The 18899-nt window shown below is 45.4% G+C and overlaps 1 protein-coding gene across 1 annotated transcript in view; it reads left to right on the plus strand.

Annotated features, from left to right (window-relative positions):
• Positions 1-5546: 5546 nt before the first annotated feature.
• Positions 5547-18899, plus strand: part of LOC122380745 (potassium voltage-gated channel protein eag-like) — a gene marked incomplete at its 5' end in the record, with an annotated part of 52538 nt that continues 39185 nt past the window's right edge. Inside the window, 5 exons of the mRNA XM_043364158.1 lie at positions 5547-5647; positions 12637-12769; positions 14357-14485; positions 14831-14955; positions 18151-18546. Of these exons, the coding sequence (XP_043220093.1) occupies positions 5547-5647; positions 12637-12769; positions 14357-14485; positions 14831-14955; positions 18151-18546 (884 nt within the window). The remainder of the gene's footprint in view (positions 5648-12636; positions 12770-14356; positions 14486-14830; positions 14956-18150; positions 18547-18899) is intronic.

The raw sequence follows: 18899 nt of genomic DNA on the forward strand, positions 1-18899 counted from the left end.
CAAAAATATAAACATTTAAGTTTGTGATAGCATCTGAAAAGCATCCGAATTCGGAACGAGGTTATTTGCAGAAGAGAGATATAATCACTTAAATATACTAACTATAACCAAAGTTCCTAAAATCACATTTTTGAATTTAGCAACTATATTAAATTTTTCATACCAAAGCTGTAAGTAAGTAAATAATCCAATATAATCGGTTTTCCTTTGCGAACAAAAAGAGCGTAAAAAGCCTTTAATATTCTGTAAGTGACTTGAGCCTTATAGCTCCGGCAGAAGTGCTTCATATTACGGGCATGAAAAGGCCTCCAGCAGAACTCAACCGCCACGACAACACAATCGTTCTGGTGCTGCGGAAAAGAAATGCGTAGATGTGAGCTGCCAGTCGACTGGCTTTGTTATGCAAACACAGCTCAGTCTTGTTATCACTGAGACAAACATTCGGCTGAAACGAGAGCCCGAAACACCCTATTATCAGAGCGACCACGACGCCCGGCGACACTGCCACAGAAAACGCCGCAAAATGGGCACCATCACTATTCACCACGCCGAGTCACCGCTAAATTATCACAACAAGAGGCACTAGCACACAGCGGAGTGACCATTGTCACAAGACATCTTGTTTTGCTGGAACAGGTATTGTGGTTCTTCGCATGTCCTTCGAGTTTTTTCTTCTCTTATAGGTTTTGTTGGGCTAAGGTGGATGTTTTTGTGGATACACTGTAAACTCATTTCAACAAACGTTTGTTACTTTTACAAGGAAAATTATTTAGCGCAAATCCCCGCACCCTTTGCCATGTCATCGCACGACCCTATTGTTTGTCATGGTAGTTGTTCTTACAACCCACTCACATGTAGTTCGTTAGACTAGCTACCAAAGTTTGCTTTGTCATTGTTGTGTGAATGACTGTGTTCCTAGTTATAATTATGCGGCTACTAGGTAAAGACCTGCGCATGTTTGCATTTCACAGGGCTGAGCCGTGTACTTGTTAAGTCAAATCAATGCAAATCTTAGTTAGCATAGTAATGTCTACGTGCAGCAAACCTGTACTTGTAAGCAATCTACTAGTCTCAGGCTTGTAACGTTTTACAAAGACCTCCCTTGTATTCGTCAGTTTTCTCCACAAATCGCAGGTCGCCGCTCTGCAGTCTCATTATTACAGCAAAACAGCATTACTGAAAGTAGGTCATGTATTTAAAATGGTACATACACATTACACACACAATAGTGATGACACTGATGACCCAAGGGGCAAGGGCAATAACGCATGCGAAAAGGCAATGAGCGTCATCACTTACGAGTTTGCATATAGAATCACACGTTTACATGCATTAGGTTTGAGTTAAGATAGTCAACTTGGGTTCCCTGCCTCGCAATAACTGGTTTGGGGACTCGCAACATCGAGGAATGCCTTGATTCGGAAATATGTTATTTCTAAGTCTGTGGAACACGAATTTTAAGGGGCAAACCCATTCAAATCTAAGGGGGCATTCAAATTCATTAGCCCCTTGGAATTCAGGTGCTTTTTCATTTTTAGACTTCTTGAGTTTCTGCAGTTTGCTGTCTTCAGTGTATAGCGACCCTTGCTTGCCAGCTGGAGCTTTCGCTCCTGATGAAAGCCTGAAAGAAAGCATCGCTATATTATAGCATATGCAGAACAATATGGCCTGGAGCAGAACACATTGTGCTTACTTCCATACATCACGCACTTATTCAGCAAATTTCTCTGATTCAATCTCCATTACTATCAGTTAAAAGACATAGGTACATTTCATTAAAAAATGACAAAAACGACCGAACACTGTTATCACCTACCATTTTCACGGAAGTGCGCAGGAGGCCACATCACTGCACGGCGGTTGGTGCGCAACTGAAACTTTCAAAATGAAACGGCCGGAAACGTTTTTGGCGCCACCTATATAACAAGTAACAGCTTTGTGTATGTTACTACTAACACGTCTAACTAGCGTAACTAAGTCCGTGTTGCAAAGGTGAAGCTGATACCTTCGACAAGGACATATATTACATAAGTATGTATCAGTATTGTTGCAATGGTGTAGCTGGTTCTTTCGACAAGGATATAAATTACAAATCATAAGTAAATCTATGTTCCATATTACGAATAAGACACTGGTAGTTTTCACAATAGCCTCCATAATCCTCGTCAATTTTATGAATGGTCGACTAGGTGCTGGGGCTGATACTTATATTTGCCCTGTTGATTCAACCAACTATGACAAGATATTCGTCGTTCAACAAAACCTTTATTAGTATTTTTGACAAACGCTCGTAGTTGTACGACAACCCCTTGTCAAAATGAGTTTACAGTGTACCTATTGATATTCTAGACCAACGTGCAATATGCGGCATAATTTATCATATGAAAAGATAAGTTGGCAATAACTGTTCAGCATTAACCAGCAACGTAAGTACAAGCTGCATAAAAATATCGCTATTGCTTCACATCAGCAATAATAAACATTGCATTTTATCCACAATTCCAGTGAGAGATGCATATGGGGTCTTCAGTTTTTTTTTTGAAGAAAAAATCAAATAGATGAATTGCCTTTTAACCTACGCACGCAATACGACCCAAGTGTGTCAACTGTCAATCTTACGACAACTTTTTATCGTGTATCCAATTAGCCCACCTGGCCATAGCGTGCATGACAGAAAGTCATTACCTGCGGAAAATGGTCGCTTATTGGATCGCTATTAGGTGCAGAAATAATCACCGTCCATCCTACTATGTGACAGAAGATTTGATGGCAAGCATGCCAAGACTGAGCTGTCAGCCTGCGCAGAAATGAGGTGTACCGAATGCCTATCATTTTCCTTGAATGTTCATTTATGTATAACCACCCTTTGATTACACTTAAGTGTTACAATATCCATTTCGCATGCTGTGTTGTCAATGCAATCGATGTAATTGCATCGAATGCAATCAATGCAATTGAAAATTCAGTACCCATTGACAATGCCACGCTCGGCCTGTGAGGAAGATACTATAGTGCCTTCTAGTTCTATCGACCGTCGGCAATGGTCCATCACCACGACGGACGGTAAAAGCAGGTGCCCTCGGGCGGTTTCAGACTCCATTCAGATATCTGCCTTCGTTGAGCACAACGAAGGCAGATTTCAAGATGGAGTCTGAAACCGCCCGCGGGCACCTGCTTTTACCACCCACCATCGCCCCAGAGTCTGTGTGTGCGTTACGGCACTGATTTAGTGATTCACCTCACACGGCCGTCTCCCTCGGGGGGCGACCCACCGCGCCGGTCGGGCTCCCACAGACCGGAGCAGGGCCGGTCGATTCCCTCTCGGTCCGCCAGTCCACAGGGAAATCCGCCCGCAGATAAACACGACGCGATGGTGGCATTCGGCGGCGCACTGCGCCACGTCTGCCGCAAATCTGACGTCACCAAGGGAACAGACGTAGTGGACCTGTGAACTTGGACCAGCACAGGGTGATTTCTTCCGGATTCTTCTCTCAGTAGAGGCTCTCCAGTCTCCGTCGCCTCCTACTTTTACTAATTTGAAAATAATTAAATAATGTAGAACTGCCAAGCTCCTTCAGACAAACTGAAAATTATTGTGGGTAAGTGGTCTCACCGCAATATGACGAAGTACGCTTAATTAAGTCAGATGAAAAGGCTATCACGCCAGGCTCATGGCCAAACGTCTAGGGTCCTAGAAAAGGATTCGATACACATTTTACCACAGTCCATGATTTCGAGTGCACCCAATTAACCATTTCATCCCTGTATCGCTTTCTGTCCACTTTTTAGCCTTTTCGGACTGCTTAGTCAGCTTCTACATATAATGCAGTTTGTATGATCTCCGTAGCTGCCATTAAGTCAATCAACTTCCAAACCACTTACTCGTAACTACCATTCAATGCAAAACAGCCTTTGAAGACCATCTAACGCATTCTGTGGAATATTTAACCCGCGCCCCGCTGGGCTATTCAGCCATACGCGCCCTGCTGGGGGGGGGGGGGCAGATTCTGCCCCCCCCCTGTCTAACTTCCGAACCGATGGTCGTAGAAAGACGGGGAAAACGGCAATCGAAAGCTCTCAACAAGGCGGATCTTAAGAGCCCAATTTTTTTTGCTTAAGTAGGTCAGAGGTTAGGTCAAGGTCAGGTCAAGGGTACAAAATGCAAGTTTCTACAGTATCGGCCTTGCACCGTAGTTGCCGAAGAATGGACTGAGACTGATTGCCCAAAACGTGTTCTTAGACTACCAAGACAATATTCGTTGCACACAATGTCATTCAAAGGTCAAGGTCAAGGTCAGGTCAGGTCAGGTCAGGTCACCAAAAACAAAATATAGAAAAGGGCATGTGCGACACATGTTTTATGGGTCATTTTACTCATGGAATTCAATAGGCACACTCAATAAGTGATATGGACCACCTCTGGATGAATTTCAGGTCGAGGTCAGGTCAAGGTCAGGTCAAGTCAGGTCAAATTTTGAAGTTGGTTGTTAAGGCCTAAAAAGGTGTCTATCCGATGCAGTTTTTCACGGAGAATCGAATGGTGCTATTTTTGTTTCCGTACGAGGTCTAGAACTTCCAAAAAAAATCATTTTTCAAAAAATTTGTGTGTCGTGACGTCGTGAAATTTGTGTGATTCTTCTAAAAATTGGTATGTAGGTGCACATAGACCATTTCCTTGACATATATTCCGTTTTTTTCGATAAACTCAATATTTTGGATTTTATAAATATTTTCCCAAAAAAGTCAGTTTTTTGGAAAATTTTTGGCCAAAATCCAAAATTTTCAAAAAACCGAGATAGCCATTTGATAGACAAAGTATAATCACGTATAACCTTTTTTGTTACGTCTTGATTCCTTTAAAAATGAAGATGTTAGCGGCGTTTGAAATTTTGCCGTTTTTGAGGCGAAAATGGCGAACATGACGTCACTAAAACGTCAATTTCTCAAAAATTTTCCGACGGATTTCGCTCAAATTTTCAGGGAACGTGTCAAATTGATGTATGATAAGGTACTGAAAGTTTGACGTCGCTGACGTAACGCGTTTAGAAGTTATTGGCAAAAAACGGGAGGGGGGGCAGATTCTGCCCCCCCCCCAGCGGGGCGCGGGTTAACCGAAGGACTGCGGATCTTAGCTGATGGCCACTTCAACGTTAAGCTAATGAGCTGTTTATTTAATTAGGCATAAGCATATTCAACAGCATCATTACTTGATGAGGCTATTATAGCTCATCCATTATTGTTCACCTTTTGAGCTTATTTACGTGAAAGAGATACAGAAATGCAAACTATTCTTCCTTCTGGAGATGTATGTACTTGAAGTAAACATCTGAAACAATCTGCATCGCACCCTGGACATCTGCGCAGTGTCGTTGCATAATGCATCATAATGCATTATTTTTTATCAACTGCGTTTTTCAATTTCATTTAATTAGACGAAGTTTGGTCATGAAGTTTCCAGCCCTGCAAGTTGCTTCGTGTAACTTGTAAAGTGTGACTTCCTGTCACATTGAATCACTGTTTAGCCTGACGTGATTCTCTCTTTCCAGCGGACAGCAGTTTTTTGCTCGCCAATGCTCAGATCGTCGATTTTCCAATCGTCTACTGCAACGAGACGTTTTGCAAGATGTCTGGCTTCAATAGAGCAGAGGTAAGCGTTCCAGTTTTAGAGCCGACAACTGTTTTGCTTGTCTGGCCTGCTTTATTTTTTATTAGATTCTTGTGATGAAAGAATGGCTGTGTATTGTAGCAAAGAAGCTCGAGTGCAAATTTACTCCGTCTGTTCATGGTGTCAATAAATTAGCGGAAAAAGTGAGGCATTGTGGTAAGTGAATTGAGTCAAGTGTATGTTTTCACGACAAACTATAGTATCACCTAACTATATGCTATAGCACTATAGCATATATAGGAGGTTTGAAAGAAAAGCAAAACAAACAATGAAAGAAAAAATACCGCACCTCACGCCCGCGCCCTCAAGTGGGGCGTTCCACGACAAATCGACAAATAAAAAATTAAATTTGCACCCTCATATTTTATTTTTCGTTGAAAACTGGTGTAAAGGGTTGTGATGGGCGGGGAAGCCAGCTGTGGCAAGGATTTTTTTCTTCGAACAATGGTTTCCGAGATATAGCCTCGGGCAATTCCAGCAGGTCGCGCTGCAGCCCTATGTTTGGCGGCCTATAACTCAGAAACTATTGGTTTTCTACGATAAAAACTGCATATGGTTCAACTCACAATCAGCCAACAAACATTTTGGCTATCTCGGATTTTCAATTTTTGAAAATTTTGATCACGTGACCTTTTGACCTATTTTTCGATGAGTGACCTTGATATTTTCCCCACTGAAAGTTGCAATTTTGTCTGATGACGATTAAAGCCTTATCAATTGTCATTCATATGCGAAAATAAAAAAGTGGATATCGCCCTGCGTTGACCTCAGGTCAGGTCATTTTTATGACCTGTCCATTATTACGAGCGGGAGCGACAGCGAGATCTCGAGAATAAAGCAAGATAGCGACAAGCGGTAAACGGCGCAGGGTACAAATGGATAAGGTCTATAATTTTTACTGAGGTCATTTTCAGGTCAGGTCAAAGATGACGTCACAGGAGCAAAAAGGAAGTCAAAATTGCGGCACTACATATATATGAAGTTTTTCTCGAATAACTTTCAAGGTATCCCAGCTAGGAACAAACTAATAGCACCATCGTGATCCTCTCGTCGATCCGCATCGAAATATATGTATGTTGACCTCGAAAGGTCGAAAGGTCAAAAGTTGACCTTAGGTCACGTGACGAGCGGGAGCGACAGCGAGATCTCGAGAATAAAGCAAGATAGCGACAAGCGGTAAACGGTGCAGGGTACACACGGAAAAGGTCTATAAATTTTACTGAGGTCATTTTCAGGTCAGGTCAAAGATGATGTCACAGGAGCAAAAAGGAAGTCAAAATTGCGGCACTACATATATGAAGTTTTTCTCGAATAACTTTCAAGGTATTTCAGCTAGGAACAAACTAATAGCACCATCGTGGTCCTCTCGTCGATCCGCATCGAAACATATGTATGTTGACCTCGAAAGGTCGAAAGGTCAAAATTTGACCTTGGGTCACGTGACCTAAGGTCAACTTTTGACCTTTCGACCTTTCGAGGTCAACATACATATGTTTCGATGCGAATCGACGAGAGGATCACGATGGTGATATTAGTTTGTTCCTAGCTGGAATACCTTGAAAGTTATTCGAGAAAAATTTCATATATATGTAGTGCCGCAATTTTGACTTCCTTTTTGCTCATGTGACGTCATCTTTGACCTGACCTGAAAATGACCTCAGTAAAAATTATAGACCTTATCCATTTGTACCCTGCACCGTTTACTGCTTGTCGCTATCTTGCTTTATTCTCGAGATCTCGCTGTCGCTCCCGCTCGTAATAATGGACAGGTCATAAAAATGACCTGACCTGAGGTCAACGCAGGGCGATATCCACATTTTTTATTTTCGCATATGAATGAAAATTGATAAGGCTTTAATCGTCATCAGACAAAATTGCAACTTTCAGTGGGGAAAATATCAAGGTCACTCATCGAAAAATAGGTCAAAAGGTCACGTGATCAAAATTTTCAAAAATTGAAAATCCGAGATAGCCAAAATGTTTGTTGGTTGATTTTGAGTTGAACCATATGCAGTTTTTATCGTAGAAAACCAATAGTTTTTGAGTTATAGGCCGCCAAACATAGGGCTGCAGCGCGACATCCAGGAATTGCCCGAGGCTATATCTCGGAAACCGTTGTTCGAAGAAAAAAATCCCTGTCACAGCTGGCTTCCCCGCCCATCACAACCCATTAGACCAATTTTAAGCAAAAAATAAAATATGAGGGTGCAGGGCACTTGTCGATTTGTCGTGGAACGCCCCAAGTGTCTGTGTTCACGGCACAAAATACTTATACTCTTCTACATGCTCATTTTAGAAAAAGTTGCCATTTTCGATTGTTATGGTCACTACTGAAATTACCTTTCAGTACGAATGGGCTCCCCTCTAATTTCTTTAGTTAGTACCTTTACCTAAGCATTGCCAACGGGTCTGTCCGGATCTCGCCAGCTGGAAATAGTCGGTGCTGTCGGTCGACACTGAGCCGGAAAACACCCCAGCTCCTCTCCATCACGTGAATCCGACAATCGTAGAAACCACCCACTCTCCTCTACCATCGTCTTGGAAACATCCACCCCACAGTTATGTCGAGCTGTCGCCGCTGTCGCTGCCTTGTCGGTCCTTCCGACGCTGCCACGTTGCTACCCCGCTGAGCCACCCACCTCTGCTGCTGCCGTCGTCTCCGACGCCGGTCGACTCCGGTCGAGGTCGACGGGCTGGCGATTGTTCCGCGGCCGTCTCGCAGATAAATGACGGCGCTGTCGTCACGCGCCACGCGCCGACGCCGGACGATGAGCTGGTTTTCCGCGTCAGGGGACTCCGGCAGACAGTGGGGTCGGGTGGGGCACCAGTCCGAGGCTGCCACGTCAGCCGACTACAGACCGGAATCCAATCGTGTTTTCGCAGGAATGACGATCGGTATTTCGCAGGAAATGGTGTCGGCGTTGGTTGCAAACGGTCAGATGACATTGGGACGCTGGCTGATTTAGTGAAATATTTCTGGGGTGATCTCTTATTCCTGCTGTAGTTGCTGAATCCTGTTTGTATTGTTTTAGGACATGTATTTTTTTGGATAAATCCTACTTGACTGTTGATGTCACACGTCTGTGGATGATCAAAAGATTTATCACAAAATACGGTGCTGTTATCGTACGAGACATTACTATTCAAGGAAATGAAAGCAAGTCATTCAATCAGCCTTTGTGATGCCCAGCTAACCCAATATGTCATCGTCCACAACGGCACAAAAACCCTGCCCACGCCCGGATTCTGACGACAGGAGGGCGTGTGTCCAAATCCGTCCACCCGCACAATGGCACGGCACGGCACGGCTCGTGTCCGTACAGCCGTGACCAGTCCGGTCAGACGCGGATGCCGGATCTATTTCCAGCCGCGGCGCCGATCTTACCGGCTATTACGGGAGCTCCGCGGGGACCTGAGCGCAGCGACGCTAGACGAGATCACGTTCGCCCCCGTACTCCGCCCTTCCCCCTCCCCTATCGTGGCCACCCGAGCCAGCCGTACAGACGCAGAAGGTTCTAGGCTGGCTGTCCGGTGTCCATGGCGACCTCAGGGGACAGACATCCTGCAGGCTGACCTCTGAGGCCTCATGGGATGTCCGACGTCATGGAGATGGTCGATTATACTCGTAGCCGCGGAGACGGGACGGAGACGGGACAGACGCATGCAGAGATGGAGACATGGCGGTGTGGGCACATATCAGATTACGGAGACATGAGACCGAGTGACGGAGCGGAGGGACGGAATCAAGTAACAGAGGAATGGAGAAGCAAGGAAATCAGAGCTACACAAGATAGAAGGGGGAGAGGGAGAGAGAAGGAGAGAGAAAGAGAGAAAAAATAGTGGAAAAGCAAAAGCAACGGGGTATTTGCTAAGCAATCTGAGCCCGATAATGTGAGGCCAAATATCATCAGTTCCTTTATTTGATGTGCCTAGGTGTCGGACACCAATTGTGAATGAGTCCATGGTTTTAAATTTGGAACGGTAACGTGCATTTCATTTTTGGAAGTAATGATACGTCCAGCATCACACAGGAAGGTATCACACACCATGAGGTCTGAAGTCCTTGAAATTGTGGAGCTGTTGGTGCCAGTTGGTGCTAGTTGCTGTCCAAGTTTGACAGACACCTCTCAGATTAATACGCCGTGACGTCTACAGCTCGTGTACTTAAATAATTAACGTCAGTTCCGTGTAAAGTAACCTCCATAATGTCCCAGAAAATTGGATTGAATTAACCATAAACGGTCGTTGCAAGTCATCCATGCATGTTGGTCAAACTACCTACGCCATTAATTAGTAAATCGCATTTACGCTCCGTAAGTCCTGGTGCCGGCAGGAGGATATCACGTCAGCCATTTCGTCAGCCTCCATCGCCCCTCCCCCCTTCCCCCACGGCGTGGGTGGGATTGTTTCCCGCCCACGAGCGGCGCCGACTTTACATCGAATCCGGATTTAGCAGCCTCATCTACATCTCTGGCGGAGGGCGCACGCATATCCCGCACCCGCGAGTCGTGCCGATGTGTTCGCCCTGTGGCGCTGTCACGGGAGTAAGAGAAGCTGGGCTAAATAATCAAAATAATGGTTCGGCAAATAAATCGATCGCTCAATTGCTCCGTTTGTCATTTTCGCTGTTTTTTACTTCCTTATAATGAAGTATGACCCCTCGCTCCGGACGCTTCAAGAAGTGCATAAGTTAAAATCGTGCTTCGGAAGAAACCTGACCCACAGTGCCCACGGCGGGAAAGTTTTGAAGTCCATAAAAGTTAACTTCTAATGAAGTCGCAATCATAAGTTGCAATCTAATGAAGAGTTTTATTGTGTCGACGGCTGGGCGCAGCGGGCTGTGGACGACTGTCGCGGCCCTTTCTCGTTTCACCCTGATCTTTGATTATTTTTTTAGCGAGACTCCAGCGAGAGAGAGAGAGAGAGAGAGAGAGAGAGAGAGAGAGAGAGAGAGAGAGAGAGAGAGAGAGAGAGAGAGAGAGAGAGAGAGAGAGAGAGAGAGAGAGAGAGAGAGACAGACAGACAGACAGACAGACAGACAGACAGACAGAGATAGAGAGTGTGTGTGAGAGAGAGTGAGAGAGAGAGAGAGAGAGAGAGAGAGAGAGAGAGAGAGAGAGAGAGAGGAGAGTGACTTTTTAAACGTCTCTACAGTTGCCTTTTACGTGATGATGAGAAGCATACAATATGAATAACATAGATACAACGTAGATAACATACGATAACATTATAAACATGATACGCTCTATTATCACGTGATACGACGATGGTATCAATACAAGTATACATTCCCTCTCTATCTGCTGACAGAGAGCTGTAAAGGGCACTGATATTGCAATTTGCAACAGGCGAGCTGTTTGTTTAGATGATAGTTTCACCCAGTTCCATCCTCCTGAATACTTAAAGTTAAAGCCGGCAATGACATGTGACTTCCATTTAAATAATGCTTGTATCATATAGAAAAGCTGCCCGTTCGATAATGCTCAAAATTAGCACCCGAGGCGCAAACAGCCATCCCTGCCGCGTCTTCGGCTGCTGTTGGTGACATTCACTAACCTCTGACGCGATCCCCAGCCGTAAAGAAGCAAGTTCACCAGTTTATGATCAATAAAGTTTCAGTTATAAACCCGCTGAAAGTAAACGTCTCGCCGGATAGCCGCAGTGAAACGCTGTGAGGCGGAGTTTCTGGAATTACTCTATTCGGGATGACATGAAAGCGCTCAAAGAATGCTGTAGAATTAATAACATTTTTAATACTATGAATGAAACATTAAGATGCCTGTTGCGTCTTGAACATGCTATTCATAGCCCACTTTTATGTTACGTTCTTTGTATGGAGTTCTAAAAATAGTTTTATGATAAAGTTTCAAAGGCTCGTTACTTTCAGTTAACCCTCGCCCGCACATGCCATTTTCCCATCCTAGAACGCACATGGGGGGGGGGGGGGTTGCCACCCCCCGCGCCATTTCGTTCCTGTTGGAGATAGAGCTTAGCAGTAAAGACCAAAAAGATTCTTTGGGAAGAGACGAATCCAATGATTCCCAGTTTTACCTTCTCAGGTCAGTCATTGACCTTCCAGGTCAGGTCAAACTAAAAAATATTGCTGTTTTGGGTCACCGTTGGATATCAAGTGCGCTGCTTATCAAATACCGATGACGATGCTGTTTTCTGGTGCCAAGCCAGCTAGAACCTCTTTGTCACACTACCCGACCAGAATTTTGCTGCTGAGGTTATTTCAGGTCAAGTTAGGTCAAGGTCAATTATATGTGTTTGTATGTCTGTGTGTGTCTGTGTGTATACTGATGTGTGCACCGATTGTTTTTGGGTCCATATTACATGAAATCATGATCTGAGAAGCTTTTACCAAAAATGCAGTCAAAAAAACTTCACAAAAAGTAAATTCAGCTTGCCTAAAACGCAACTATCTTAGATGACCTAGGTTGACCTTGACCCTGACCTTGACCCCTGTACATCGTCGAACAACATGTTCCATGATAGGTGGGAGGTAAGACTGGCAAAAAAGGCCGAAATCAGGGTGTCAAAAGCTCACAAGGCCCATGGCAAGCGCAAGATGTTGAGAATTGGCCATTTGGGTCATGACATGACCTGAAAAACAAGGTCATATCTCCGAAACCAAAAATCACAGAAACTTGAAATTTTCAGAGGACATCAAAAAAGGATAGAGGAGCAGCTACACGAAAAATCAGCCTTCTAGCTCTAAAAATGTTGAGTGCAGAGCAGAAAGACTACCTGGGGGGGCAACCACCCCCCCCCCCCCCATGTGCGGGCGAGGGTTAAGTCACTCATGTCTAGTGTTGAAAGTGACCTCAACTCAGCCCTGGTGAACTGCCTGTGAATTCGACTAATCGCAGTCCTTTTGCGACCCCGACCTACCTCTTGCGGTCTCTCTGTGACTTAAACTGCAGCCTGTTGTATGACTTCGTCTCACCGGGGCACGTTTGCATCGGCAGGTGATGCAGAAATCGTGCCGGTGCAGCTTCATGTACGGCGACCTCACCGACAAGGAGACCATCACGCGGCTGGAGCAGAGCCTGGAGCAGCAGACTCTCGATCAGATCGAGATACTCATCTACAAGAAAAACAGTGAGTCACACACCTGTCCTTTGCTGATTCACTTGTACTTACAAGTTACGCGGGCGTGTTTTATTGCCGGCGTGTATAGGCATGTTTGTGTTAACCGTATCTCTCGTGAGGTAGCTGTTCAATCGTGTGTAATTTTTGCAAAGACTAGTGGGCTCACTTGAATAGAGTGTCGGCAAATGCAATCAATTCAATTTGAAATTAAATCAAGCCGACTGTCGAGTTTCACCGGTTTAGTTTCCAACTCTCTAGAGTGCTCAGTTCGAAATAAGTCAATCAGATGTAATTCATAGGTCAAATATAATCATAAAACCAGTATAACCCCTTTTGGGGCGACTAACGGAGCGAGCGGAGCGAGCGAGAGGGTGGGCCTTGCATGTGCGAAATTGCGAGGGAGTACCTCCAACTGACTTGTGCACGGCACCGTACTAACCGGTCTCTAGCGATGTGCCAAATTTGGGCACAATCGGCCCAGCCGTTCTCGAGATCTGGAAGCGGCACCCTGCACGTGCGCACGTGCAAAATGGGTCCCAACTGACTTGTGCACGGCACACTACTATAGTTCGTTTTTTTCAAAAGGACTCTGACTCCAAGTATGTTTTTTGAAAAAGCACGCGTTTTAGCGAGTAAAACGAGCAAAAACTGAACCTGAGAAACTCGAACGTCGCCTTATTTTAACATGTAAAGTATTCCCGATAATTTCCATACGTGCGTTTTGGAGCCAGATATGAGAACAGAGTGGTGACGTCATGCTGTCGAACTTGTATTGCAATGTAACGTATAACTATCATGGACGAAACCGCTTACTCGATTATAACCTCGGCAACAGTGAAAAACGAAGTTTCCCCCAAATTCGTTAAAACTTTGTCCCATCGTACGGACATTGGATGCCTTCTGCCACCAGTGACGTCATCATGGTATGCTATTTTTTCAGGACATAATTTCCGGGTACTTACCGTGCACAATTTGAAATCGAATATTTTTTCGGTAAGAAATTCTTGGCCAGACGGTGAAGCTGCCAAAACTCACGTGAGAGCTTCTATAATGCACTTGGAGCCAGCGTCCTTTTGCAAAAAAAAAAAAAAAAAAAACGAACTATAACCGGTCCCTAACTGTGTACCAAATTTGAGCGCAATCGGTCGAGCCGTTCTCGAGATCTGGAAACAACCCCTGCACGTGCGCACGTGCAGCAGCGCCCCAACTCTGGCACATGGATATGCAGTGCCTGGTGGGTTCCTACCTGCATGCCAACTTTCAGCGAAATCGGCCAAGTAGTTACCGAGATATTGCAACAATTACAAAAGTGACACCTCTTCGTTTTGCACGTGGCACGTGCATAAGGGGTCACCCACATGCATCGGGAATAGTCCAATACTTGGTAGAAGAAATGAAGCTACCCTACAAAAATTACCGCGTGTAAATCGGTCAAGTGGTTGCTGAGATATAAGCGACGCAGAATCGTGACCACGGCCGGCCGGCCGGCCGCTCATACTCAGAAATTTCCGTTAATCTAAGATTCTAAGGAAAGACTATCCGTCAGCCCCGGTAAATTCGTGTACAGTAAATCACATCGGGACATCCTCTTTTCAGGGACGCCGCTATGGCTGCTGCTGCACCTGGCCCCGATCCGAAACGAGAAGGAGGTGGTTGTGTTGTTCCTCCTCACCCTGCGAGACATCACGGCGCTCAAACAGCCCATCGAGGTGGACGACACCCGGGGTGAGATGCTGCGCTGTGCGCGACCTGAATAATAGGAAAAAATACCTGCGGCATTTAGACAATGATCAGCTAGATATATAGTTTTGCTGAGGATTGTGGCAAATTTGCTTTTGGTGGATGGGGACGACGGAAACCTTTTTGGGGTCTTTAAGCCTGAGGTGGCATTCAAATGTCGTTGAAATGATCTCGGATGTTCAGTTATTTGCTGATGCCGATGGTGACACTCTTCGACCTATCTTGTTGCTGCTCTTTTCGTAGCGACCATTCCCTTGCGTCGAAGTTTTATTAAAACACGACAGTGATGATAGGAGAAGCGCTAAGAGACCCGGTCTCTGTCTCTCCCAGCAGGTCTGTCCAAGTTTGCCAAGCTGGCCCGCTCGGTGACCCGGTCTCGGACCGTGCTGGCCTCCCAGTTCGCCTCCAACATGACCGGCATCAAGGAGAACGGCAAACAGTCCAACATCGGACACGTGAGTTACAAATGATACATACATTCTAACATCGGACACGTGAGTTAAAAATGATGCATACATTCCAACATCGGACACGTGAGTTAAAATGATACATACACTCTAACATCGGACACGTGAGTTTGAAATACAGACAGTCTAACATCGGACCCGTGAGTTTTGAAATATAGGTAGTCTAACATCGGACACGTGAGTTAGAAATACATTCAGTTCAACATCGGCCGCCGTAAGACACAATCGGCGGCCAAAAGCTTGCCTAATGCAGCACGTTAATTAGACAACGAGCTCTTTGCAGTTGTGTCTCATCATGAAAGGTTGATTAAAAACACACGGTCATCAAATACCCTGCCGTAGTTATGCGTCCCAACTCTGGCCACCAATTTCCAGCGCACGGTAATGATTACAGGAGCCGGCAAGTTAAACTTGTGGCGAAACTGCACCCATGCGGAAACTTTGGTAGTAAGATGCCGCAACTAGCGGGCGACATTTCACACTTGGCTACGTATGAGATTGCCTGTAGATTAGTTAGAGATGATATTCTTAAAACGAATTCAACAACACCCGATGACTCACTGACCTAAAGCTATTGCTTAGTTCCGTTGGGTGTCGACCTCACTCAATATACTTCATCTCCATAGATCTGAAAATGCCGACAAGTCAAACGTCGCTTGCTAGCAAAACATCTCTTGCTGAATGCTGCAGTGGATGTTTTCGACCCATCAATGGACGTTGCAAATTTTAAACATCTATGCGATCAATGCTCAGCGCCAAGGCACGAACTGCATTGATGATTTAATCTGAAGGGTTCTGTAGAATAACAAGATATTGAAAGTGACCCTCCAACAGCCTTAGCATAATGAATGTCTTATCAAGGCATGCTTATTCTGTATCGCACGACACATGTATATTATTGTATAAGGATAGTGATGCTACTTTTTGTGGAACGTAATTGGTAGCATCGATTATTTTAATGCTATACAGTATGACCTTACCAACCTACATCAAAAGCATGTTCGTTGATATTTCCGACGTGGGCCGTAAAACTGTGATCGGCCGTTAAACACAACCTGAAGTAGCTCAGAACATCAGTATCCAATGCACCCGGTAGCTTGGCGGAATGGAATGTTTATTTAAACCCACTTTACGTTTTCCAGTCACGCGTTTGGTTGCGACTTCGGTACACATTCGACAAGGTTTTCTCCTCAGAGCTACAGCCATAGACCGGTGCCGTACATACATTGGCTTTTAACGACTGCTTTTAGCGAAAAACCGGCCACATCTGTTCGAGTTCGTGTGTGCAGAAGCCCAATCGGGTCAGCTGAACGCTCTCAGTAATTGAGTTATATAAGCTAACAGTTCGATCGTAAGACGAAATCTAATTAATTAGAAACGTGATTATAATTGATCAAACCTTATATAAATCGTTCGAATTAGCTACAAAATAAAATAAATGAAATAAATCTCAACAACCCACCGATGATTTATTATTTCACTAGCTGCTTATGCTTCCCAATTCAATCAGTTACAATCGCTGCCCAAGCCCTGGGAGACTGTTGATGCGGAGAGCTATTTGGCGGCCACCTCGGCCGGCCCCATTGATTAGACGGTGCAGGCGCGTGTCTAGAACGACAACCTCCGACCAAGGTGGACGGTGGCCTCAGATTTGACCTGTGTTCGATCATACTCTGCCGTGACCCGTGACCGGCTTTCGCTCTGTCGTGACTTTATGACTCGGACACGTTATAGAAACAAGCCAGTGTGGTGGCGATCAGAAATTGACCCCACTCTGCGCTTCCACCGCCAATCTACCGCCAATTCTATTATGAAGGCTCTAGTTCGCGACGAATCGCTCGTATGAGGTGGTGCTCCCCTAACCCTAAACCTTACCACACCCCCATGCATCCCACGCACTGAATTTTTTTCCATCAACATACCCTCACCAATTTAGGTGGGTTCGCAGCTTCACATCACATATTCTCAATTTACTCTAACAATACTCTCACCACATCTCCCGCTCTCATCCTTATTCCACCGTTTCCTCTCCCGTTATCCCATTCCCTGTCAGCACTAGCGAGCTGTCGATTCCTTGGCAGGGCCGGCAGGGCGCCAAGTTGACAGAGTCACCCGGTGTAAACGTTCCTGTGTGGCCCAGTTCCGCCGACATTCGGCCGAATCCGAAATGACTAACACATGGGATCGCCCTGTCCTGGTTAGCAAGATTACTTTCTGGGTGGCGTAGAGCGATGCTAAACAACGCATTTATGACTAAGGGAAATGTGTGGCGGAAATGTTTTTGATTGGAAATGACGGGGATTAAAAAAGTGATACGGGAAGCGTGTCATTCCATATCTTAGCACTTGATTTGTGAGGTTTGCTGATGCCTTCAAAACAGCATCGTTGTTTCTTCCAGGATTATAGACGACTCCAGGTCATACGTTTTTTTTTCGTATAAGGCCTTATTCCTTACCGGAAATTATCTTATTATTCTCCCAAGCTGAAACATTTATCTATAATGGTCTTGGTATCGTTGAGATCTTCATCTCCCAGCACCTTCTTCTTTTTTATCATGGCCCTGTTTTTCTTGACGGTTGGGTTGTATTCCAGTGAGCGCGCGCGGCCGGGCGTGGGGAGTGTAAATATTGTTTCTGGACACCTTTTGCCGCCACAGCTAAGTAGGCCCATAAAGTGGCACCGCCGGTGGCATGTCGATGGCACGTAACGTGGATGCCCTATCAGCGATGGTATGTGCTTACCGACACAGATCGTTTAGCGGGCTTCCTCAATAAGTGCACTCCTGAAAACATCAATCTTCTTCACAAATTGAGAAACGTTCCTGTGCACCGGCCAATGTAGTTTTTCCGATTTCCTTATTTCAACTCGAAAACCGTGTCCCGTTCAAAAAATTGAAATGTTAACGAGTTATCGATCTCAGCGAGGGACATTGTTATATTACATGCCACTACCTCTGGGTCGAGTCTTTAGGCTAAATCCTATGCTACCAGTGACCAGAATTGGTGCGGCATTGTGTGTCCGGCATTGTGTGTCGACAAGGTGTCCATTGTCTACCAAAATATGACATCTGACTTACAACAGATGAACAGATGACCTGAGCTCTCCGAGTTCTGACAGATGTCTGACCCGACCTGACCCCAGTGACCCGAACTGACCTGACCTGACCTCTGTGTGCTCCGACAGATGATGTCTCTAAACTCGGACGTGCTGCCGCAGTACCGTCAGGAAGCGCCCAAGACGCCGCCCCACATCCTGCTTCACTACTGTGCCTTCAAAGCCATCTGGGACTGGGCCATTCTGTGTCTCACTTTTTACACCGCCATCATGGTACCATTCAACGTCGCCTTCAAGAACAAGACGTCGGAGGACGTCAGCCTGCTCGTGGTGGACTCCATCGTCGACGTCATCTTCTTCATTGACATAGTGCTCAACTTTCACACGACATTTGTGGGGCCTGGCGGGGAGGTGGTGAGCGACCCGAAGATCATCCGAATGAACTACCTCAAGTCGTGGTTCATTATCGACTTGCTCTCCTGTCTGCCGTACGACGTCTTCAACGCATTCGATCATGATGAGGACGTGAGTACGCAGCGATGAGGCATGCCATTCTTTGGTGAATAGCTTCTGCGCTTGTTATGTCATGCCCATGATTACACCTTTTTGCGTTAGCTTTTGACCATTGGGCAAAACCTTTGTACCTACACATTCGCCATATAGGTGGCGTTACAAATGGGCGGTTGGTCACAAAGAATTACCATTGTGCAAAACTATCCGGCGATATTCCTCTACAACTCGACATTGAACGAATGGTTCAACGTTGTGCAAAACAAATCGTCAATGGTCGAAACTATTCGTGATATGCCGAGCTGGCTCCCTCTATGCCGAAGTCTGGTGAACTGTTAACCCTCGCCCATGTAGGGGGGGGTTGGTGC

This window comes from Amphibalanus amphitrite, unplaced genomic scaffold, assembly GCF_019059575.1.
Source record: "Amphibalanus amphitrite isolate SeventyFive unplaced genomic scaffold, NRLGWU_Aamphi_draft 000106F_arrow, whole genome shotgun sequence".
Lineage (NCBI taxonomy): Eukaryota > Metazoa > Arthropoda > Thecostraca > Balanomorpha > Balanidae > Amphibalanus > Amphibalanus amphitrite.